The sequence below is a fragment of the Procambarus clarkii genome, chromosome 25 (assembly GCF_040958095.1).
Source record: "Procambarus clarkii isolate CNS0578487 chromosome 25, FALCON_Pclarkii_2.0, whole genome shotgun sequence".
Taxonomy (NCBI): domain Eukaryota; kingdom Metazoa; phylum Arthropoda; class Malacostraca; order Decapoda; family Cambaridae; genus Procambarus; species Procambarus clarkii.
In genome coordinates, this window is record NC_091174.1 from 2,687,239 (window position 1) to 2,713,466 (window position 26,228).

A 26,228-nucleotide genomic window follows, 5' to 3' on the forward strand; every position below is an offset into this window, starting at 1 on the left:
TTGTTCGTGTAATTCTAGGTATATTGTAGGGGGCGTGGGAGGGTTGGGGTGCCAGCAAGAGACAAGGTGGCGAGGTTACGTCAACTGTGGCTGGAACACGACACTTGTTGTGGTCCCTCGCCACTCGCTCTGTGTACACTCTACACTCTCCTTATAACTCGATAATGTTTTGAATTAATAATTTTATCCAATGCGCAAGGTTGATTTAGCCGTGTTTTTTACTGCAGGGCGTCAGGAAACGTCATATTAATGGTGAGAAGAACGTTTTATTGTGAGGGAATAATTGGTGGTTTAAGAGTAGTAGTTATGTGACCTGTATAGTTGGGTGAGGAAGTGGCCACACTTGACCTGGTCTGGCCTCGGCCCGCCGTCTCATGACCAATATATTGTTTATAAATGGCTTAATTTCGAGCTTAGAATCGCCACTTTCTTGGTGATGTTATCAAAGTCAAGTGTATAGCTGCCTCTTCACTACCTGGGTATCTCGTGAATTTTTGCATATACAGTACTGTACTGTAATTTATTTGATGATTAGGAAACATATTTTTTGTTTGCTGCCACTTTTTATCCTTCACTTAATGTGAACTGTCAAAATTGAAAAAAAATTAAATTGTCTTTTAAACATCTACTAAATATAATATATAATTTAATCGGAGTGCAAGGCAGCTGTGTAAATTATTTGTATATCATTTGTGCTATCCTTGATATTTAAATGCATTATTTCACTCATTACATTCAACATTTGTTATAACTACCACAGAAGTAATTAAATTAAAAAATTATCCAACTTAAATCTCCTTCTGGTGCATTCTTTTGATAATTACAGCACTTATTTCATTGTTATTTATTTATTTATTTATATACAAGAATGTACATTGGGTTGTGAGAACACATAACACTGGTGTTAGAGGATTACATTCTTGCCAAGCACTTAACACACACACTGTATCAGGCAGGTCCTTAATCAAAGTAATAAAAGTAAAAGTATTAATAGGTACAGTACATTGAAGCAGAATTTGAGTGCAACATAATAATTACAATATAAATGGATAGCATTGATTATACTGGTGAAGTTGCAAGTCTTATGTACTAATATTGAGGAAGTGGGTAGTACAAGTTACAGGGTGAGTTTGAAGCACAAGGTAGGACACTATGAGGATGAAATTAGGTACTTTTTGGCTTTACTTTTGAATAAGGCATAGGTTGGAAAGTAATATAGTAATAATTTTTATTTGCAAGAAGGTACAATGGGTTTGTGAGATTACACAAGATTAGTATTTTTACATTCTTGCAAAGCCACTAACACAGCATAGCGTTTCGGGCAGATTCTTAATCTAACATATCAGATAAGTTGAAAAGGTACATTGCAACAAGGTTTTATGTCAACAAGTAACTACAATGTACATTGACAGAGATGATTACACTGGTAAAGATATGTCTTTAGTACTGATATTGGGGAAGTGGGTAGTACATCATACATTGTGAGTTTGAAGTACAAGGTAAGAAACTATGAGAATGAATATTAGGTACTTTTGGTTTTTCTTTTGAACAGGTGGGGGGTTGGACAATTTTTTAATTCATCAAGGAGTGAGTTCCATAGACTGGGCCCTTTTATTTGCATGAAACGTTTGCACAGATTTAGTTTGACTCTTGGGGGGGGGGATACTAAAGAGATGTTTATTTCTGGTGTGGTGCTCATGGATTCTATTACATCTATCGAAGAAGAGTTTCAGTTCCGGATTAGTATTTGGGAATAAGGTTTTGTACATGTAAATAGCACAAGAGAATGTGTAGAGTGAATATATGTTTAGCATGTTTAGGGATTTAAACAAAACCCCATGCACAGATACCACATGGAAGATAGGTATTGGTTAGCAAGTAGTACTGTATAGTGAAAGGAGAGCAGAGTGGTGAACATAATATCTGATTTTAAAGATTATACCAATAGTTTTTGAGACTTTTTGGCTGTATGTTGTAAATGAGTGCTAAAGATTAGTCTCTTGTCTGTGTATAGGCCAAGGAACATTCCATCGTATTTAATGCTGAAGTTAACATTGTCTATCTAAAGGTGAATTTGTGCTCCAGAAGAATCTACCTCATCATCACTACATATCAACAAATCCATCTTTAAAATTTGCATGTGGAAGAGGAAATAATGGAAACTTTCCATGGTGAATTGAAAGTTCTTTATGTACACCCAAAATTTGTATTTCTTCATTGCTATCGCCTAACATTGTAACCTAGACATTTTCTAGGTGTGCAAACAAATGCATTTTGTTCTATTACTTTCATTGCTGTTTCCCAAACAACATTATTTGACAATCAAGTAGTTCTTTGAATCATGTTGAAAAAGTGTCATGATTCACAAGTTAACTGGCTGTTTGATTTAATTTCAAACCAAATGGGAAATACACTTAAAAATAGAATTACACCAGAGATGCCAAGTTTGATAATGGTTTATCTAATGACACGTAGTATCGAAGGATTCTGCAGCCAATTGTTAACCAGCATGAATGCACAATAGGACCAATCTCCAGATATTTCAGATCATTGTCAACTGTTCCCAAAATAATTGCCAAACATATCCTGTAAGCATAGTACTGATTTACACTGAGGTCATCAACAACAGACTGCTTCAGCTCTGGTAAGGGGGGGGAGGGGAGTTTGATGGAGGGGAGTTGCTTGAATTGAGCAACTGGCCAATTTGACACATCTCCACTCAAACTTTTCCTAATAGGTCCTGTGAATGAGTTGGGAATATTTGTGGTTCCATCAAGAGTCACAAACACATGATGCAACAAAAGTGCATTGATATATAGAAGGCAAATAACCTTTTGAAGTGACTTGCCTAACAACTCTTCTAATCCTGGAATGCAACCAGTGTATGTGCCGGTCATAGATGCAATACCATCAGTACAATCAATTGCAAGCTTATCGTGTAATTCAGTGACCTTCAAGGAATTAAACAGCCCTTGTGTAATAGTTCTGCCTTTACTGTCATCGGGAAAAAATAAATGAGGTACTATAATACTGTATCTCAAGAACCTGGCCTCGGGCTTGGCTCACTGGAGTAGTAGAACTCCCAAAACTCTCTCCAGATAATATTCAACTGGCTCTCTAACTATAGTATAGTGCTCCTCAAGTTGCAAAGCAAAATATATTTATTTGTTATGGTTATAATGAAAACTTAATTTATATATAATTTCACTTTACAACTGTCATAAATAAACGAAAATAATAATTAACACATGATTCAAAGGCAAAATATAGGAATTTCCCCTTTTGACCCCCCTCATATACTCGCCAAAAGGGTTTTTGCCAATAAGTTTTTCTTGCATAAATAAAGAAAAGGTTTTGCGAGCCGCTTCCATTTTCTAGTACAAAAATTATTGGCCTTATGTAATGCATACAAGAGAAATGCGACGTACTTTGTAAAAATACAGGTTGCTCCGGGAACTATGGTATGCCTCCCAGGAGAAAGTAAAGTCTGCAAAGGATCAGGCACATGATACATGGTCAACTAAGTTGGGTGCTCACACAGGATTTCAGTCCATATCTGGATATGCTCACAACCATATACAAAATGAGGAGTGCTGGAAACAGAAGGTAGGGCTATCAAGGTCAGAAAAATGCAACCATTAATAACGAAACTGCTCACAACAGAATTAAATATCAAACTAGTTGAGGCCATCATTGACCTAACCAGTTAAGCCAAAAGAACATGGGGTTAGACGATTAATTCCAGGTCAGTGACAAAATAGATCTTGGGCACAAGAGCAGCATACTCAGTGATGTATACACAAACCAAAAGAGTTGCTTAACATACAGAAAAGGGGCAAAGGCAGCCTGTGGGCCAATATAAAGTTTATTCTCTTGTTCTTAACTCTTATAATCACAATGGAAATTTGCTTCTATTTCTTCTACAGTATATGGCATTATATTCATCTGTTCATTTGGAGTAAATGACTTTCAGTGTTGTTCATATGATCAAGGCAGCCATGGAGCAGCAGCACAAAGAAAAACGGAGAGGAAGTAATATGTGTCTTGTGTGTGGTCGGCAGGGAGGTAACAATATTGTTGTTACCAGTGTCCATAGCTTTGTGTCTGCATCAGGAACTCCTCTGGCTGACTTTCTTGTTAAGGTAATGTATTATAAGTTTGCCCTATCACTATTTTTGATTGTATTGTCATTTTGTTTAAAGAAATGTGTGTTAAGTACAGTACTGTAGCTTGCAGTATTGTATACTAAATAAATAAACATCAAGCTAACTAAAAAAAAAAAGCTACCGAGAACTGGCTATGCTTTTACCATAACCAATGAGGATTTATTTTATTTACAACAAAATAAGCAGTCAATGAGTTGCTTTTGAACCTAGCAATGGCTTGTCTTGACTCACTGCAGACCATCCTCATAAACAAAGGCCAAAGTCCATTCCATGCACCCGCCAAATCCCCTATTCATGAATGAAAAGTGGTTTACACACGACTCACAACTGATGACATCCGAACACTTCTTGAACAAGTGCTTCACTGACAACTTTTGCTCGAACCACAACACTGTAAATGCTTCACCCACGTACTACAAATACAAATAATCGACAACAGAACCTAAACACCTAACTTAATCAATGCCTAAATATTCACAGTATGCTAATATATAACAATATTAATTTATATTTGAGAACTCCTATTTCGAATGAACAGCATGTTAAAATTGATGAATGCTTCTTAGGGGTCAACCACTGAATAGAATGGACTTGGTTTGAGGACGGGTTGCTCACTGACTTTCTGGATGCATTCCCTGGTAAGGTGGCGAAATGTCAGTGCTATCTACACCTCTGTTAGGGGGGCCAGGTTCTGGCTCTGGTCCCTGGTAGGTCTAAGACTGCCACAACTGATGCAACCTGGTAGATGGGAACCATCTCAGAGAATAACTTCAGGGAGCCACTGGGGCTCTCCCAGAAATTGTTGTTTCATTACATTCAACGCTGGTTTTCTGTGGGGAGCCCTGTCGGCTCCCTGAAGCTGTCTTCACTGATTAAGTGCCATACTACTTAGTGTCATCAGTTGTGGAGTTCTTTTTGCCTACTGGGGACCACGAGACAAAAAGTGGCCCCCTCAGGGAGATGCAGGGAGTGAAGGCCTATGATCACTTTACATTTAAAAGATACCATCTTTGCCATCACCAGGGAAGGCACCCAGAAAGATAGGCGAATCAAAACAAACTACTGCCTGGTTAAAAAATGTGACTGAAGTCAGGGAAGTAAACCCAGAGCACATGCAGCTTCACACGCAGTGAAGAACTCTCTAGATATAGAAGGACGAGTCCCTAGCACTTAGTACATACTGCCAGGAGTATAGCACAGCCATACTCCCATTAACCCTGAGTTAACTAACAAATAAAATGTACTTGGTAGTTTACCTCCACAATCTAATTTACCTGAATTTGTGAGGGTCACTAACACTAGTGGCCTCGACAAGAACAGGAAGCCTGCAACTTGTCAAGGTCCCCTCCCTCCCCCCATTTGCCTTGATTGTTTTTGTTTTTCATAAGTGAAGATAATACACGTGGGTAAACACATCAGAACTTGGAAGCCCAGTACTTGAATAATGTTCAGTAATCATCTCCTGTTTGCATTAAGAACATAAGAATAAAGCCTCTTTTTTAATCAGTCTTTCATGTGGTACTGTATCAAAAGCTTTGCTAAAGTCAAGGTACACATCAGAATCCTTACTACTATCAACTGCCTCAACTATGCTGGAACCAGCCCCCAGCCACTTTCGCTCAACAATTTGAAATGCTCAAATTCATGCTAAGCACGTCTCTCTTTGTTTTCCTATGATTTACATGCATCACTTAAAAACAAATAAGTCTTAAAGATTATGTGCTTATCCTTCAGAAATAAAACTTTATTTTGTAAGCATAAGATATTCATTTTATTGTGCAGAAGATTATTTTTATGATTAATGCTTTGATAATGAAAGATGCAAATAGGCAATAATGATGACTAAAGATTTATATCTGTAGGTTGTGGGTGAAGACCCATGCTACTCAGTCAGTGAGGTCATTTGCCAGCAGTGCTTTGTCCTTCTTGACCGCCTAGATGCATATCAAGCTCGTGCTGCGGAAATCCATACACATGTCACTTCCAGGTGAGTCACAAATGACACTTTTTGTGTCTGTTTGTTGTAAATGTTAGTAAAATTTATTATAGTAAAGCATGCCATATCCAATCACTTTGGGACAGTGACCATCTGATGAAGTTGTTTACAAAATATTGGTTGTCACCTCAAATTTTATGCAAAACAAAAATAGCTATTAGTCCCATATCAAACAAATGATATGGGACTTTCTCATATGAAAAGTAATGTCTCTCTCTAGATCATGAACACTTTTGCTGTTTACTATATTTTCTATGGGGGAGGTTTGTGGGTTGTGGGTTTGAAGCTCAGAGGTTTGATGCATAAATCATTATGGAAAGTTGATATACTATAATATACAATATATAATATATATATATAGTTTTCTGTTCATCATTAATGTTAATAATTATGCTTCAGATATCGGGACACTAAGCTGGAGTTGTTGGGGCAACGGCAGAGAATGAGTGAGCTAATAGCATCTTCTCTGTCCAATGTACAGGAGCTTCGACATGGAACTACCCTAAGTGAGATTTTCAACCGTCTAAACTGTACTGTATGTGTATCATATGTAAGGGATATTTGATATCTTGTGGATCATGATGTTGTGATTTTGCCTGATTAAAATTTTAATTGCTTCCATTTTACATAAGAAAATTGTGCACCATTTTTGTATAAATCTTATTCTGCATATTGTTCATTATTTAAATTGCTGTGAAATCATATATCGAGTTCTTCCTCATCTTTTCAACAAAATTGAGTATTGGAAACTAACACATTTCACTCGTCATATTTACAAACAGCATTTTATGACACCTGAAAATTGTTTCAGTGCTTGAACATAAGGTTTAGTTATACTGTATATAATACTGTAAAGTGTATTTATTATGGTGTGGTCATTACCGCTACCATAATTGTTAGGATTAAGGTCACTTAAGATTAGGTTCATAATGTTGAGAGCTAATGCTCATTTGTGTATAAGGTATATAATGTTTGTTTATGGCACTTATACCCAGTGACGTCATTGTTGTAAATAAACGTCATGCGGATCACATGTTCGTTTCTCTTCCCGCCGAATTATAACAGTGGCGACAAGGATTAACGGCAGCTAATGAGCCCGGGTTCAAGATGAGGTGAGAAGCATCAGAGAGCAGAGTACGTCACATGGATGGGCGGAAGTACATAGACAACAGTGAGTTGTGTTGAACCCATAGACATGGCTTGAACTTCCTCGACAGTGTCCCTAGTGAAGATGGAACCTTTTGATGCCTCCAAGATCTCATTGGACCTGTGGCTGAGCCTGATGGAATCAAATTTCGAGTATCACGGGATTAAGGAGGGCACAAACAAGAAATCGGTGCATTCAGTTTCCCCGGGTACAGCTGTATACAGTGGCCTCCTCCATTTATGAATTTAATCCATTCCCAGAGACGGTTTGTAAGCCGAAAATTTTCGCAACCTGAAAAAAAAATTCTATAAGAAATAATGTAAATTGAATTAATCCGTTCCACACTCCCAAAAATATTAACTTAAAAATAGATGTCATACCTAATTCACACAAATACTTAGTACTATAGTATGTTGAAGTTATAGCTTACCTTTATTGATAACTCTTGTTGGCATAGGGAAGACGGTTAGGAAGGGGGAGGAGAAGCGGTGTTAGTGCTTGAAAGGGAAGTCCCCTTCATTATAACATCAGGCAGTGATGACTTCTCTGGAATACTCTCTCTCTCTCTGGCACGTTTTGTCTGCATACCACTAGGACCTGCTTGTGGCTCACTGCTTGTTTTTCTCACTGAAAACCTTTCCATAGACTTTTTTTCCTAACATTGTAACACTTTGTAGTAAGGCATCACAGTGTCATTAAAAATGTTAAGACAACGGCCTACTACAGCTTGCTCTGGGTGAGTCATTTCAACAAAAGTTTGCATTTCTTCCCACAGTCTACACTACTTCTTAATTGTTGAGAAAGAGATATTCTGTACTGCCTCCGCCTCCCCTGAAGAAATTTCCTTGGCTGCCTCTTGTTGCTGCTTCTTGTGAAGGGTAGTCAGTTCTTCGCTGTGTCCATCTACCACCTCACAACACACAGCCTGATAGGGGCCTGATAGCTGAGTGGACAGCACTTTGGACTCATATCCTAGTGTCCGGGTTCGATTCCGGCTGATGACAGAAACAAAATGGGCAGTGTTTCATCCTGATGCCCCTGTTACCTAGCAGTAAATAGGTACCTGAAAGTTAGACAGCTGTTATGGGCTGCTTCCTGTGTATGTAATTACCTAAGTGTAGTTCCAGGATGAGAGCTACGCTTGTGGTGTCTCATCTTCCCAGCACTCTGTCATATAACGCTTTGAAACTGCTGACGGTTTTGGTCTCTCCACCTTCTCACTTAACTTGTTCCAACCGTCTACCACTCTGTTTACAAAAGTGAATTTTCTTATATTTCTCCGGCAGCTTTGTTTCGTTAGTTTAAATCTATGACCTCTTCTTCTTGACGTTCCGAGTTTCAGGAATTCTTCCCTATCAATTTTATCGATTTCTGTTACTATTTTGTACGTAGTGATCATATCGCCTCTTTTTCTTCTATCTTCTAGTTTTTGCATATTTAATGCCTCTAATCTCTCCTCCTAGCTCTTGTCCTTCAATTCTGGGAGCCACTTAATGGCATGTCTTTGCACCTTTTCCAGTTTGTTGATGTGCTTAAGATATGGGCACCATACAACCGCTACATATTCCAGCTTTGGTTTAACAAAAGTCGTGAACAATTTCTTTAGTATTTCTCCATCCATGAATAAGGTGGGAATTTTCTTGGCTGGCCTGGATGAATTGTCTATAGTGAAAAATAATTAGTGCTGAAGATATGTTGGAAAAATATGCAGTGGATGCAGGTAAACCAATTAACAGCATTGTGGCAAAAATTCACCTGAAAAATGGGTCTTCACCTAAATTTTTTTAAGCAAAAACAGTTCCTTTCCATTACAAGCAACTGGTTGAATCAGCCCGGGAAAGACATGTAGCAGAAGGCATTTTAGAGCCAATTACACAGTGAATGGGCAGCCCCAATTGTACCAGTGTTGAAGGCAGACTAAAAATCTATGAAAATCTGTGCTGATTTTAAAGAATTAAATGACCACATCCATTGTGAGAAGTAACCTTTACCTATGATGAGATGATGTTTGTGGTCTGCAAGGGAGCAATCTTTTCTAAGATTGACCTGAAAGATGCCTATTAGCAAATTCCTGTTGATGAGGAGATCCAGAAATTTTCAGTGATAACTACTCATAAAGGGTTATTCAAGTATAAAAAGACTTCCTTTTAAACTTTCCTCATCTCCAATAATTTTTCAGAGATTCATGTCCCAGTTGTTAGTAAACACTGAGGGTGTGGCTAGCCTTTTTGATGACATTGTATGTAGGCAGACTGAGGAAGAGCATGATACTAGATTAGTAAAACTGTTCATACTACCACTGGTAAATTTACTTCTGAAATACTGTTTAATAGGCATTTCACAGTGCACATGGGAGCAGTAAAGACAGAGCCAGATAAAGAAAAATCGGTAACTAGCTTGGCCAATCAGTTGGCTCAGGGAGAGGAAACTTTGTTTAATGAGGGGGATGCAGTATATGCAAGGAATTTTGGAATGGGTATGCCTTGGGTAGAAGGAAAAATTAATGAAGTCCTGGGCCGCAGGAATTTCACTTTGCAAATGCAGAGTTTTGGGAATATTAATTGGAAAAGACATGTAGATCAACTCATGCAAAGGTTCACCGGGAATTTTGAAGTCCCTTCGGTTGGGGATGTGACAACTAGTGATGTCCATCCCAGTAATGAAGGGGTAACACCTGCAGGGGACAAGGATTCAGAGCAAGGGTCAACAGAGGGGAATGTGGATACAGCTAACTCCCAAGACCTCTGAAGTTAGTAATTCAGAAGGTTCCCCAGAAGTAACAGGTCTGGAGCCCAAGTTGAGAAAATCAGGAAGAGTCATACGACTTCCTAATAGACTTGACCTGTAGGGGTAGTACAGTATTTAATTAAAAGGGGAGGAATGTTAGGATTATGGTACATGTATGTTGTAGGATTAAGGTCACTTAAGATTAGCTTCATAATATAATTTTGAGAGCCAATAGTTCATTTGTATATACCTGTAATGTTTATATTCATGGCACCTATACTCGGTGACGTCATTGTTGGTTCTAAATAAGCGTCATCCATATTACACATTTGTTTCTCTTCCCGTCGAATTATAACAATGTGTTTAATACTATGCTATTTGTAAAGTGACATTTTAAACATTTGTTGAAGCATTCTGCCTGCCATTTTGGTATTTTACAATTTTCTTGTAGAGAAAAACCATCTATAGGGTCATCATCTTTACTTACCTGTAGAAATTTTTGTCTCCATAACTAACTGGTCATGGACACATCATCTTGTTCTCTAGTTCTTGTTTATTTGCTCTTTGCTGTGAGGTGAATGTGTTGGATCATGCTTCAACACACACTCCATATAAGTACAGGCCACTTGTTTTGTTTCCTGTCAAGAGACACGGGTAGCCCTGTACACACAGGTACAATGTGTATTATAGGCTGTACCAATAAGCAGTGTTTGCTGTTTACAGTGGGTAGCTATTGTTGACACGCTAGCTCGTGTGAAGAAGCTTTCTCCACCTTCAACATTTTTTTTATTCTTGCACCATTACAATGTTTCATGTTCATTCAGTACAAATGCTTGTATATACTGTATTTTACTCTTGTTTCATTATGAATATATTTCTTAGGCCTAGAAGCAGTAGTAACTTGAGCAACCAGATGCTATTTTAGATATTGTAAAATCATTACATCATTCTTAATTGCAGACTTAAAATACATCTTGCCATATGCTATGGAAATCACCTCATATATTTCCAGAGAAGAATTATAAAAGTTATTTTTTGCTGATGAAGTTTGTCCCTACTGATATGAATATATTTATCTTGTGTTCTTCTGACTCCTCAGTCTTGTTTACATTGAGTTTGTTGGATATAATTATGTCATCCTCTATAACTTAATTTTCATTAATGTTCAGATGTTCATAATTGTTCATGGCAGCACAAGGGGTTAATGTCTTTAATGTAAGAGGGCTGTAAGCCACCTTGGTAATGTTATTCATCATATTGGAATGTATAATCTTTACCGACTCTTTAGTGTAATTTATTTTACAGATGTGAGTGATGAACTGACTATCACAGTTGTTCATGAAGCGTTACCAAGAAAAAGACGAAAATTCTACAGATTAGAAAATGGTCCAACAACCAAATTGGCAGCTAATATTTATGGTGCAAATAGTATATACAGTACAAGAAATGATGCTATGAACCAATTTATTTCTAAAAAATTAAAAAGAAAGAGAGTGCCTGAACTTAGTAGTGATATGTATTTTTCAACAGACAAGAAAAAAAAGTTATTAGAAAGTGGCAATGTGTCTGTAAGTAACAATAACAATATTACATATGCAAATTGTGTCAAAAGTTGGGTGACGTCTGAAGGGACTGCTCAGTGCGGAGTAGAACGGCCAGCAAAGAAAAAATCTCTACACTTGTCGGCAGATGTGAGAAACAGTGGTACTGAGGATGAGCTCAGTGATGACACTAACCATGGCAACCCTGGGCTAAAGATAGCAGATGAGGATGAGGGAGAAGATGGGGATGAAGATGACGACGACGAGGATGAGGACGATGATGATGGTGAAGATGATGATGATCAGGAGGAGGAGTTAGAAAATGGGGAGGAACACTCAGAGGTTGCGGAAAACAATGAAGAGGAGGGGGAAAAGGAGGAAGAGGAAGAGTCGAGTAACGACGATACAAGTAGCGAGAGTGACGAGGATGACGGCTCGGCCTCGGAGCAAGATGAAGATGCCAAGAGTGAAGCACAGTCATGGTCAGGTATGGAACAAGAGCAAGAAAATGACAATGATGACAATGAAGATGAGGAAGATGAGGGAGAGGAGATTGCATCAGGTGTGTAGTCAAGGGCGTCTTTATAGCTTACATTACACAGTATATTGGCGGCCTCCTAATACATTGGAGTAGTTGTGGTAATCTCTTTCCTCTTATAATAATTATCACAAAGTTTTATTTTATTAAGTTGTTATTTAATTTATACAGTACAGTATATGGCTTTTCATTAAATATCCTCTTGTGCTAATGAATATGTATCACAGTTAAATAATAACTGCAGATAATAATTAAGTAATAATTTTATAAAACCCTAAAAGCAAGTTGATATTCTTTCTCACTCTTATTTCTAAAAAAAAAAACTACAGTTTTCATATAGGAAAAATACAAAGAAAGAAATTTTCAGATTGTGGCCACTTAGCCAATGTTGTGTGGCCTGTCCTTGTTACTTCATGGTTAAGTTTAGATTTGGGTTAAACAAAGTTGCTAAGCAAGGCATGTCTTTATTGTTCCACGTTTTACACTCATGATGTATATTTCCCAAATTAGCTATGGACAGCTGAGGGTGTGGTAGCAATAACGGTGTCCCGTGTTAAGCAGTTATATTGAAGTGAATTCATAAGAATTAGGTGTGGGGTAAGAGGATAATTGCCTAGTTCGTGGCAAGGACGTGTCATGAGCCAGCGTTACCATTGATCCCGGGTGTATCAGTTTTGCTACAGGTTTTTGTTTTCCACAGTTTAGTACCATCACTTGTCCTTAAGAGCTAAGACATCAAAATGATTTTTGTAGAATATTTTGTCGAACTGGTAAATTTGTAATTTCCTTCTCAGTTTTTTCCTTCTACAATAAATTGCTACATTGCTTTCAATATATTGCCATGCTTATTTCACGTTACGTATTGCGTAAAAGTTATTTTTATATTTGTTGTCATTCTGTAATGTATACCAGCAGATGAAAAATGTGATCGTCCTCCTCAAAGGCCAGAGTCATCATTGAGCAAAACCTCTAAAGCAGAGGCTGTACTAGAAAACTCCAAATCTAAGATAACGCCACAACAGCAGTTGCAGGCTCCAAGCAAGCTCACTCCCAAGGCCGAGTCAAATGGACAAATCCCACTCCAAGCTGGTTTGTATTGCTGGCTTGATTTATATTTTTTAATGAGAGCTCAGTATTTGTTTCAGTATTATTGATGAGTGAGGACCAGTCTACACTTTTTACGAATCAACATCTCAAGACTGTTTAGTTGATCTTTAGATTTTAAATATATTGTGGCTCAGCTTCATCATTTTGAACTCTTTCTCTTTTATTTGAAACTATCATAAATGAATATGTATGAGTCCTGCACTCACAACATCCTCACATACTCATAACATCTTCATACACTCATAACATCCTAACACACAAATTACATTACTGGAAAATAAGCTTGGAATTAAGATACAGTAACTTGTATATTGATGGTCTTGATTCAGTATTATATTTGACATAACTGAAATGTAAATGGTAAGGAATTTTATAAAGTAGATATTTTACATTTGACAGTACAATATCCACTCCAGGGCTGGATCTAAATGTTTTTGGGCCCCTAGGCCAAAACGGCTAAATGGGCCCCATACTCAGGTCAATGAGGCTATTCAAAGGTTAAACATATGCATATATTCAGCTGGTTGGATTCTGGTGCTGATGTACCCCAGGCCATGGCTTACTTTGCCTAGTAGGTAATGCAGATCTGATCCATTCAGTTTAACGACTTACATGGGGCTATACTCTACTCATTAAATTTGTTAAAATTATATTCGGGAGGGCAACACCTCAATAACTTGGTAAATAAGGCTCCAGTTATTGATGTCAAATTCAGCCTTCAGAACCATCAGAACGGTAAATCAGAGGTCCTTAAATAGAGTGGATGCTTTCTTTGTTAAATTAATGATAATGTAAGGATCTCACACAGTTCAAATAGTAATGTATAGCTTCATATAGAAATACTCAGTAACTTTCTTTTCTTTAAAAAGGTGGAGAATGTGTGTCACCTCAAGTAGCTGAGGCGATGCTGATGCAGAGCCCCCTGGCTACCTCCCTGCTTCAGTCCTTCCTCGCTACTTCACTTTGGTTTGGCTCACCTGAAACATCAAAGAAGAAAAAAACAGGTGTTCAATCTAAGCCAAAACACACACACCAGGTAATTTAGCCATTTTATTCAAAGAGTGTTTTATATGATAAAAATGGTAATTACCTAAATGTAGTTACAGGATGAGAGCTATGTTCATGGTGTCCCATCTTCCCAGGGCTCTCTCATATGACACTTTGAAACTACAGTATAGTACTGATGGTTTTAGCCTCTACCACCTTGCCACTTAACTTGTTCCAACTGTCTACCACTCTACAAAAGTGAACTTTCTAAGGTTATTTTGGCAGCTTTGTTTCCTTACCTCTTGGAGAACTGTTAATGAAGATAGATCTTACTGCCAAAGTGCAAAAAAATTTAACAAATTAATTTTTATGATAGAATTATTATTGGTATGGAAAAATGTAAGAAAAACACACAAAAAAAGTGAATATTTATCATTTCACTGGGTGGAGGTAGTCTGGAAAGTTGCCTGATAGCTGTGTCTGGTGCCTGTCAACACCCGGTGCTCAACTTTGCTGACACTTCCTGTTTTATCCTCGGGTGTTTCACTGATTCTTTATCACTTGTTTTTCTTTATTTACAAGATGATGTGTGTTGAATAACTTGATCAATTACATAATGCACATAACACAATTGTTTCAATAACATGTTTCAATTGATGACTGGTTTACCTGGTATATGCCATTACAACCATAGAGAGTAAGGAAAAGAATATGAACATAATATTCAATGGTGTTGGGCTCTGGACGATGACATATTGCCAAATTGGCACCATATGGGTAAGAGTATAGATTGAAAGAAACGCATAAGCTACTAATATGGCGCACACATGACAGCAGGCTCTTCCTAATACATGTAACCATGAAATGGTGGCAGTATTTTTTATTGGGGGGGGGGAGCAAGGTAAACTACATTACATCCACAGAGAGCTATTATATTCATATTTGCATCATACACGTAAAACCCAGACAATAATTGTTTAAATCAATTTATGACGATAACTGCTCTCCAATGGTTGATTGGAACCTATGGCCTCTTGTTCTTGAAGTTGCAGTTTCAGAGTCCTGTTAATATTTTGTATGTAGTGATCATATCACCTCTTTTTCTTCTATCTTATTACTTTCATATATTTGATGCCTCTAACATCTCTTCATAGCTCTTGTTTTTCAGTTACCTGAGCTCATTTGTTAAATGCTTTATGATGTAGAATATAGCCATGTTTTTAGCCCTATATTATTTACTATCTATATTGATCCATTATTGAAAGAGTTAGGAGCTAGTCCAGCTGGCTGTCACAGGCAGTACTAATGCCAATATTTTCTGTTTTGCTGGTGATATAGTTCTACTCACATTAACCAGAGAAGCTATGGAAACCTTGATAGAAATGCATGAAAGATATAGTGCAGAATACAACCTAACGTTCAATTTTGACAAATGTGCTGTAGTTCCCTTAACTCATAGGATTCGTTTATATTGATTTCAAATTAAAAATTACCAGAGAGAGAGGTTCCAGTAAAGTATTCAGAAAAGCTTCTGGGACATATTATTTCCTCAAAAGGCCCACTTGTCAATTTTTCTATTGTTATTAGAGACCTAAAAGTTTGAGCAAATGTCGTTATCATTAAATTTGGTTATCTTGATTCCTGGTTGAAAGTAAAGTTAATAAACACTATCGCACTCCGTTGCCTACGCCTGTCGTCACTCATTTTCTCTTGAGTCGTCTTGGGTGACGAGGTCCGGAGTCACTCATTAAAATATTTGTTAAAAATTTTAATTTTATCCGATCAATCTGGGAGGGATTTCAAAATGAGCGCCTTTAGATTGTGCACAATTTGATACCAAAATGAAAGACGTAACACGAACATTTATGTCAGAACACTGGAAAGATATAAATAATTTTGTGGTGATGAGCGTCCAAAAGTATCCAAAAGTTAAAATATTTGTTAAAATTCCATTTATTGTTCTATTATTATGGGACTAGTATTAAAATATGCACCTTTATATTGCGAATGATTTGGTACCAAAATGGAACACGTAACACAAAATTTGTTATCAAACTGAACGAGTATACACATTAGTCTGTAGGTGTGCCAATTGGTGCTCGTTCACGGATAACTTGGCTGACTAGGCTTTGCTGTGGGGAGTCAGGACGGGCTTTTGGACCTTATATACATATACCCTTTTAGGGAATTCTATTGTGAACACAATGATACCAAAACGAACGACATAGCACGGGATTTTAGGCGAGAAGACTGAAACGAGTATACACGTTTCGGTGTCGCCGCACGCTCGCCCGCACCGAACGGCGAGAGATAGTGTTAACAGTCATTATCTAACCTTAAATGGATGTGAATTAGGAGACGCTCAAACTGCAAGTACGGTATACCTTTTTTTTTTTGTCACCAAATTCATCTTTTTTCCTTTCTGTATTTAGGTTCCTGATGATGTGACGAGTGAAACGCTTGCAGTGACTGCGGGCTCAACAAAAGATAAAAAGAAGCGTCAGGAGTTGAAAAATACTGGCCAGAGCTACATAAATACTAAAGGAAAACTGGTTGATGCCAAACGAGTGTGGCCACAAGACTGCAGCAGGTTTGTAGTATAAATATTGTGGGTGGTTTGATTGTATGTTTTAAAAAGTCTACTTGAAAAATATCATTGTTATTACTGTGTTAGCCCAAATGATGCCAGTGCAGCTGCAAAGGCAAAACTACAAGAGAGTAGAAAAATAATAGAGACCAGTCACAGGTAAATTAGTGTCTTGTAATTTTGAAGTAATTAGCTGAAACTTGATAAGCACCATCATTACCACTCAGAAACATGAATATGCTTTTAATGAGATTATTGGGTGCAGAGGTCACAATGAAGGGTCAGAGGTGAAACTGAACAATGACTTCCTGCTTTTTGGTGCTGGCTTTTTCTTTTTCTTTCTTTCTGTGTTATGTGCATAACTGAAAAGTGGATAATAACGAAAAAAATACAACCTTTGCTTGGGAGGGAAGGAGGGAGGGAGGGAATTATTAGGGGAAAGCGCCAAGCTATCACAACTATATAGTCACTTGCTTGGGAACTAAATAATGAATCCCTACCTAAGCTAAGAAGTGTGACTATTGGATACATGTCTATGGGGAACTGCACTACAGTATGTAGTGGTTATATGGTGCCCATGCCCATATCTCTAGAAACTGGGAGAAAGAAAAAGTGCAAAGACATGCAAGTAAACAGCTTTTGGGACTGAGAGACAAGAGCTACAAAGTGAGGTTAGAGGTGTTAAATATACCAAAAGCTAGAAAGAAGAAAAAGAAGTGATAAGAACAATATATACAAAATAGTAACAAGAATCGACAAAATTAACAAGAAGAATTATTGAAACCTACATCTTAAAGAACAATAGGTCCTAGATTCAAGACTTAATAAAGCTTCCAAACAAAAAAAAAAACATTAGAAAGCTCTCTTTTGCAGAGTGGTAGATAGTTGGAACAAGTTAAGTGAGAAGGTGATGGATGCCAAAACCATCAGTGCACTTCTTTCAAAGCGTTATATGACAGAGTACTGGGAAGATGGGACACCACGAGCTTAGTTTCATCCTGTAATTATATTTAGGCACTGTAATTACAGACTCGTATCTGGGACCGAAAAACTTTCATTCGGTACTGCTCAGTATTCTCATAAAATATCTAGGTTACACTGTATATTATTTTCATCTCATGTTTACTTTCCTGGAGGGCTTGCTTTCATAAAGTTTTTATTATAATTTTATTTTGCCAGGTGTCCCCTTAAATGCAATGCCCGCATCAGTGAAGATGACCGTCAAAAGATCTTTGCTGAATATTGGGGCTTGGCCGACTACAACCTTCAGAGGGAGTACTTAGCAGCACACATGCAGCGTGAGGAGAAACTGGGGCCCAGTGGCCTACTCCGCACTGTCATTCTGTATTTCCTTACATGTGGTAACACCAGCAAGCTGCAGGCAAGTACTTCAGTCTTCACTGAATCAAAAACACATGGCTACTTTCTCCATAATTTCTTCCATACTTTATTTACTTTTTAATCCATATTTGCTTTTGTCATCATCATAACCATGTACTGTATCCCTATTTTATTGGTTGGGAAGACATTTACATCAAGAAAATAGATCAGCACGGCAAAAAAAAGGTTAAAAGAAATTCAAAATATCACCTGTTCATTTGCCATATCTTTCGCACCAAACAGAATTATGAAGAACTAGTACCATCACACTCCAATAACTCATCTGTGTGTAAAGTGTTCCTCTTGAACTGTCAATTACAAACATTCATTCAATCACAAACAACAAACTGCTTCTAACTAATCTGTTTCCCTATAACTTCTCTTGCACTGTTCACAATCGATCTCCACATGGACCTGGATTGTACCTGGATGAGGTTCCAGGTGTTCTTCTACTTTCCAAGGTCGCTTCTGAGAGCATGGTCCAACAGGTTGTTGCTTAGAGCAGCCCACAGGACCACATATCCACTACAGCTCGGTTGGTCTGGCACTTCTTGCAAAAAATGTCCATTTTTTCCTTGAAGACTTGCATTTTTGTTCCAGCAATATTTTTTACACTTGCTGGGAGGATATTGAACAACCATGAACCTTTGATGATCCTGGTGTTCTCTGATTGTGCCTATGGCACCTCAACTTCTCACTGGTTCTATTCTGCATTTCTTTCCATATCGTTCACTCCAGTACGTTGTAATTGTACTGTGTAAATTTGGGACCTGATTTTTCCATGTACAGTATATATTATTTGATATCTCTGTCATCTCCTTTGTAGAGAGTACCTTTTGAGAGCTTTGAAACGATTCCAATAATTTAGATGCTTTATCGTGTTTGTGCATGCTGTATGTGTTCTCTTTATTCCTTCTATTTCAACAATCTCTATTGCTTTGAAGTGGGAAGTGAGTATCGAGTAGTACTCATGGCGGGACAGCACCTGTGATTTGAATAGTATGAGCATTGCGATAAGATTCATCTAATACACTCCTCACTATACAGTTGGTGTGTATTCACCTAGTTGTGTTCACTTAGTTGTGCTTAGAGGGGTTGAACTCTGCTCTTTCGGCCTGCCTCTCAACTGTCAATCAATCAACTGTTACTAACTACTAATTTTTATTTATTTATTTTTTCCACACATACACGCTCCCAGGAAGCAGCCCATAACAGAGGTCTAACTCCCAGGTACCTATTTACTGCTAGGTAACAGGGGCATCAGGGTGAAAGAAACTGCCTATTTTTGTTTCTGCCATCACCAGGAATTGAACCCAGACCCTAGGATTACGAGTCCAGAGTGTTGTCCGCTCAGCTATCAGGCCCCGTGTCCTTGTGCATGTGTGTATTGAAGGTTACAGTTAGCAAATCAGCCACTTGAATCAGTCATATTGAAGTTTGTGTGCAGAGGGATAATAAAACAGCAGACAGTAAAACAAGTAGAGCATAAGCAAATGATGAGTCACAATAACGAGGCTGAAGAATGTTGACCAAACCACACACTAGAAGATGAAAAATTATGATGTTTCGGTCCGTCCTGGACTGTTATCAAGTCGATTGTGAAGAGACGAGAAAGGCACGGGCATAAGTAAGGCAAGAAAGAGGTGAGGAGGAAATCTTGGAGGAAGATAAAAGTAAGGTGAAAGATAGGGGTAATAAAGGAATGGAGGAGGTAATAAGGGTTTGAAGGGGGAATGAAAGTTTGATAAGTTTGTCAATTCTAACTAGTACTGTTTTGGACCTGTCTGCCTTCAGGGGCCCTTATCCCTGTTCTTGATAATTTGGTTTCTAAAAATCAGCACCTTCCTTATTGCTTCCAGCTTGCCCTTGCCTCCCTGACATCCAACAACTCTATTCTTATCCTTCCTTCCCTTTATTACCCCCCTCCATAAACTTTATTACCCCCCTCCCTCCATATCCTTTATTACCCCTATCTTTTGCCTTGCTTTTCCCTTCCTCCAAGATTTCCTCACCTTTTTCTTGCCTTATGCCCGTACTTTTCTCGTCTCTTCACAATAGACTTGATAATGGTCCACGACGGACCGAAACATCGTAGTTTTTTCATCTTCTAGTGTGTGGTTTGATCAACAAGTATAGTATAAAGCATCAGCAACATCTAGTTTAATGCAGTGTCATCATTTAATATATAATTGTGTTTATCATCAGGTATGCCGCCAATTTTTCCTCAAGACCTTAGATGTGTCTGAAAAAGCATCAAGAATTGTCTTAGAAAAGATGGTACGTGGAGAGTTAGGAAGCGAGGGGGGTGCCGTCTCTCCACCACCAGGTAATGCTCGGCCTCACTCTTCACAAGAAGACCAACTCTCCAGTAAACATGAAGATGAAGCAAATATGAGCAATGAAGATGATGAAATAAAGAGCGAGGGCTCATCGTGAACTTTAATTGTAGCTTGTTTTGTTACTGTATCTGGGGTATTTTTATTTTTGTCACATTAGTTACTTGATAGCGTGCTGTCTATACCTAGCCTGAGCCTATTATAGGGGGACTTCATAATAGACAATTTATATGAACTTAACTGTATTAGAATCTAGTATTCATAATCATGGTGAAGGGGAAAAAAAATTGTACCGAAAGTATGTTGATGTCTGACTTGATGGTTTGGTTTTCTTTCGGGCGGCTTTCAGTTTTTTAACTTGAGTACCCAGCTGGAGGCCAAGCTGGAGGCCAAGCTGGAGGCCAAGCTGGAGGCCAGGCTTTACTAGTAACTACATGGTCAGCCAGGATATTTGCATACAAGGCAATATTATACAAATTTTTGTATGTTTAGAGTGTAAAATGGGGAAAAAAAAGGTTTGGAGCCTGAGGGTAGTGTGCCTAGTTAAATGTGGGAACTTGTATCAGTAATTGACATGCCAAAGTCTGCATTCCTCAAATTCAAGAAGAAATATATGTATTAGTTTTTCCTTATTTTATAGGGAATTATTTCAGGCTAAATAAATAAGGATTGACTTCAAGGTTGAAGGCGTACAGGTATTTTTGTATGTACTGTATGTATGCACATATAAAAACACATTCATGCATGCTTACTCATATTTATGCATGTATGCTCACCAAATTGTACATACACACACACATCCACTGAAAATTTTTGTTTAATTTTTTATGATAAAACAAAGATGGAAGACATTGAACATAGCGCTATACTCCTGTAACCATAAATACTACACAACTTCAAAGTGGCAGCCACACTGACTCAGATACCCACACCTACTTAAAGCAACTAAATGTTACTTTTTTTTATTCTTTTTTCTTTTTTAGTAAAGGTATTAACTAGAGAAGACATGATCAGGCTATGCAAGATATTAAGAAGTTGAGAAAAGATATGCACAGCCTGTCTCAAAGGGACAGTTTCTCATTGCCATACAAAAGAAATTTAGACAAGCCATTTCTCAGTGCAACTCAAAACAGTTGACTAACTCCTAGGTACTTGCGTACTTTTGGGTAAACAAAGGAATCGGGTTTAGAGAAACGTGCACAAATATCTCCCTCTACCTGGGTATGAAACAAGTGGAACAAACAAGAAGACAGAAGTGCTAAAGGCTAATATTCATCCATAAGTTTAAAAGTAATATGATAAAAAATTAGAAGGCCATGTGTAGTTGCACCAGACTATTGATAGCCAAGTGATGGTGTCCACAAGCTGAATGTATTCACACACATACTGTAGTTGCTGTAATAATTAATGTGTATACACACACATGTACTGTACTTAAAAGCACACACACATATGCGTGCATTATACGACAAAGTGTACTGGGACACCACGAGTGTAGTTCTCATCCTGCAACTACACTTAGGTAATTACACACACATACACAGGCACACACACACACACACATACACATACAGGCATGCGTGCTGACAGATACTTTAATATACAGTACTTGCTTATATTCACACACATGCATATATATATTTATATATATTTAAATATTTATAAATTTTTTGTATTTATTGTTAAGCTCTACCGTTTTACATAAAACTTAAGATGTAATGGCAAATTTAATACTGCAAGAAATAGCAATTATTATTCAGTCAATTTTATGCCATATGGTTGTGATATCTGATACTTGGGCAGAAAGTCAAGATTTATTTACTAGTTCATCAGAACCATGTATTACTGTATTTAAGAGTGTGGCACTTTACAATTTTAAAATATATTCACCACAAATCCCAATATACATTTTTCTCACACAAGCTATATTCTTTGCTTATAGATTCCCTTGTGTTTGTTTATTTGTGGCCTTGCCTCCTGTTTATATTAACATAAGTGTGTGTGTGTCATGTACACCTTTTTTCATGTTGAGCACAAGCAGGATCCCAGGAGCCTATAATTCTACGACTTCACACTGTCAAAAAGCCCGCACCTTCGGGTTCCAGACAGAGATCGTCACAGTTCCCTTTCATCCGAGGCCGACTTCCTTCAAAACCAAGCAGAAGGAAGAGTAATAATTAATTAATTATATTTTTATTATAATAATAATTATAATAATTGTTGTGATTATTTGCCAGCATGTAATTAATTGTTGTTGCTGGCTTCCTTCAAGACCAAGTAGAAGGAAGAATAATAATTATTAATTTTATTTTTATAATAATAATTGTTGTTGTAATTAATAATTATTACTCTTCCTTCTGTTTGGTCTTGAAGGAAGCCGGCCTTGGGTGAAAGGGGGACTGTGACGATCTCCAGTCCGGAACCCGTAGGTGTGGAGCACGGAAGTCCACCCAGGCTCTGCTTTTAGGAGAGCTGGGGTCGTTCTTGCCCTTCCTGAAGTGGTTCTTCTACATTCCCGACCGCGGCCGTCTCCGGGTTTGGGGTCCCTGTGCCTTCTTTTGCACAGGGACCCCAAACCTGGAGACGGCCAACTTCGAGGTTAACTCCGGAGCTAGAGCCCAGGGCAGTTCGTTGTTGCCTTCAACCTCATTCTGATAATTCCTGTGATGGCGCTGGAACCAATCGTATTGGCATTTTTTGCCTTTCCATTGGAGAGGCTCGGCGCCGTGGAGAGGGGAAACCTGGTGCTTGGGTAACAGTTTCTTCCCCGTATCAACCTACCTTGGCTTTGCGCCCTGTAGAGGCCACTCCAGACCGATATCCAAAGCGCAACTCCATAGTCTTCCCGAGACTGATGGATGCCTACTACTGCTATACTGTCAAGAATTGAAGATAAAACATTATGTACACTGAAATCACAGTAACAAAATAAATCTGCAGAAAATCTTTGCAGCAGCGTCATCTGTGGTAGTCACCTTATCACCTTATCTACAAGGTTACTGCAAAATGTTTAGGGTTGGTCTTTGACACCCGTTTGTCTTTGTCACGCCATGTTGCACATCTCAAAGTTGCCTGCTCTAAGGCCCTAACCTTACTTAAAGTTTTGTCTTATATATCTTAGGGGGGGGGGGCTGATAGGTGTGTGCTGTCTGTTTGCACTCCTATTGTTCTCTCTAAACTTGATTATGGCTGCTCTGCCTATTCCTCGGCCCTTTATCGTCTTGATCCTCTGCACCATACTAGCACTTTCGCGCTTTGGACACGCGAGCGCCATACTACCCCAGGTGGGGTTGGGCATTTCATGGGAGCGAGCGGTAATTCCGAAAAGTGTATACTCTTTTTCAACTTAGCGTGTACTCTTTTTCAACTTGGTCACCTCAATTCTCGTCCTAAGATATTAAATTTGGTATCAGTGTGTTTGCAATAGAATTTTCTAGAAGAGTAAATGCATATAAACTCCAAAAGCCCTGCTTACCACCCGCAGCAAACAGAGAAAGTGAGAACGAGTTACCCGGGTATGCGTAAGAGCAATAAAATGTGTACACTCTTTTCACTTTGGTTACCTCAATTCTCGTCCTAGGTCTTTCATTTTGGCATCAATGTGTTCGCAATAGAATTCCCAACAGGAGCATATGCATATAGTGTAAAAAACCGTGGCGTGCTCCACCCGCCGACGTGATGAAAGCAGGCAGCGGTTACCCGGAAGAGAGGGCCCGGCCTTCCATTAGAGAGTGCGGTAATACTGAAAAGTGTATACTCTTTTCAACTTTGTCATCTCGATTCTCATCCTAGGTTTTTCAAATTGGTGTCAATGTATTCACAATAGAAATCTCTACAGGACTAACTGCATAGAGAGCCCTAAAGCCCAAGGAGACAGTGAGAGCGTGTTACCCGGAAGCGGGCAAAAGCAATAAAATGTGTACTCTCTCTTCACTTTGGACATCTCAATTCTCATCCTAGGTCTTTCAATTTGGTATCATTGTGTTCGCAATAGAATTCCTAAAATATTGAGAGTTTTTTCCGCTTGGCAGCCTACATAACGTACCTGCCTGCCCCAAGTGGACCTGTCCAGATCTGGTCAAGCCAAACAGCCCATGTGCTCCCAACCCTCGTGTTATACCAGTGCCACGCCATTAGTGAAACTTTTTTTAAATTACTTTTTTTGTTTTCATAGTAACTTTTATCAATTTTGGCCAAGACTATGGTAGCAGCATCAATCGTTCTGGAGGCGGAGGATGAAGACAGCAGGGAGGAACCAACACCACAGACAACAAAATACAGTTTACTCGTGTCTTCTGTTGACCTGTTAATTCATTTTTCATCCAACTGTGCTCATCCAGAAGTTGGACACATTAATCAGTACCTGAGGTAAACCAAAGAGCTGATCATAAAGCAGGCCAATGAACACAAAAAACAAGCTAAACTTGATTCTTATTTGGTAAGAAAAGCAACCAAAGGCCCTCCAACCAGTGGGCCTCAAAGGCAATCCAAGCGCCTTCAACCAGTGAGGTGTCGCAGGCAAGCTATGTGCCTTCAACCAGTGAGGCTTCAGCAACTGGCAGTCAAAACTAACTTTGCCTCTTGAACTGTACAGTAAGCTGGCGATGAGTCACAATAACATGACTCAAGTATGTTGACCAATCCACACACTAGAAAATGAAGCGACGACGACGTTTCGGTCCGTCCTGGACCATTCTCAAGTCGATTGTGAATGGTCCAGGACGAACCGAAACGTCGTCGTCTCTTCATTTTCTAGTGTGTGGATTGGTCAACAACTGTACAGTAATTTTAAGTGTTAATTTTAGTGTTTTGTTAGAATAGGTTACATAAATTGTCAAGAATTCCTAACTTCAAGATCTGTAGCATCAATGAAGAAGACGAACTACAACAAGGTAAGTTGAGGTTTCTAGTTGAATATTTTATAATTATATGTAGCAATTCAGATTACAGTATGTTGTTTATGGTATAAAAATTGTTGGGAATGGTCACTTTTGGAATTCCACGGTGAAAAGTACGTTAATCTGGAAAACGTGCTAATCTGGCTGGGGGTCCTTCCCATATAGTCCGGATTAGCGGGTTTATACAGTACAGTATATATAGTAGGCAAGCAGAATCACAGGAGCCTATAATTCTACAGCACACGACAGTGTGAAGCACATTAACACATTTCTACCGGATCATTCAAACTACTACCGTAAACATTGTCAGGATCATTAGGCTGACGTCACTGGTAATCAACTGTGTGCTCTTAAGTGTGACCTTTTTCCTTGGCCTTTCCCCTGTCACCATAATAGGCATTGGGAGACAGTTCGGGCTAGGTTGCATATTGGTCACACCCACCTGACTAATGGTCACTTAATGTAGCAACATCCTGCTCCCTTTTGTCCAGACTGCATTGCCCCACCTAGTCTTGCACCTTCTTGTTGAGTGCCCTGATTTTCAAGTTGTTTCAGTGTTTTACTTTCCTAGTGTCCCTAGGGGTCGGTCAGCATCCTTGGTGAATCAAATACCTTTGATATTGTTCACCTTCTGCTCAATTATTGGTATCTTGAATATTTAGTTGAATACTGTACCATAATATTTATTTTGAATACTGTACCTTGCGACTTTAGACGATTCTGCCGTCTTCCCGGCTCGGCTCCATTTTTTAATAATTATTTACTTACCACACTGTATTGAGAGTGAACAGGTTGTATACCGTTTCCAGGAATTCTTA

The 26,228-nt window shown here is 38.4% G+C and overlaps 2 protein-coding genes across 5 annotated transcripts in view; one reads left to right on the plus strand and one right to left on the minus strand.

The window, feature by feature from the left end:
- The window catches only part of LOC138349497 (uncharacterized), a 691,637-nt gene that overhangs the window by 306,896 nt on the left and 358,513 nt on the right, over positions 1–26,228 (minus strand). The gene's annotated exons all lie outside the window — the stretch shown is intronic.
- LOC123756426 (uncharacterized) lies at positions 47–24,445 on the plus strand. Of its 4 annotated transcripts, none has more exons than XM_045739583.2 (10): positions 47–252; positions 3,927–4,142; positions 6,029–6,153; positions 6,562–6,668; positions 11,342–12,139; positions 13,028–13,204; positions 14,092–14,258; positions 16,642–16,799; positions 17,976–18,177; positions 20,382–24,445. In XM_045739583.2, the coding sequence occupies exons 2-10, from the start codon at positions 3,963–3,965 to the stop codon at positions 20,610–20,612; spliced, it is 2,145 nt and encodes a 714-aa protein (XP_045595539.2). In that variant the 5' UTR covers positions 47–252; positions 3,927–3,962; the 3' UTR covers positions 20,613–24,445. The 4 variants fall into 4 exon arrangements, with proteins under 4 accessions (XP_045595539.2, XP_045595542.2, XP_045595540.2 ...); XM_045739586.2 differs by having other exon boundaries at positions 3,993–4,142; XM_045739584.2 differs by having other exon boundaries at positions 48–252; positions 13,031–13,204.

Coding starts and splice junctions, on each gene's coding strand:
- LOC123756426 (XM_045739583.2), top strand. CDS start 3,963: ATGACTTTCAGTGTTGTTCATATGATCAAGGCAGCCATGGAGCAGCAG. Junction 4,143..6,028: donor TGGCTGACTTTCTTGTTAAG/GTAATGTATTAT, acceptor TTATATCTGTAG/GTTGTGGGTGAAGACCCATG. Junction 13,205..14,091: donor ACAAATCCCACTCCAAGCTG/GTTTGTATTGCT, acceptor TTCTTTAAAAAG/GTGGAGAATGTGTGTCACCT.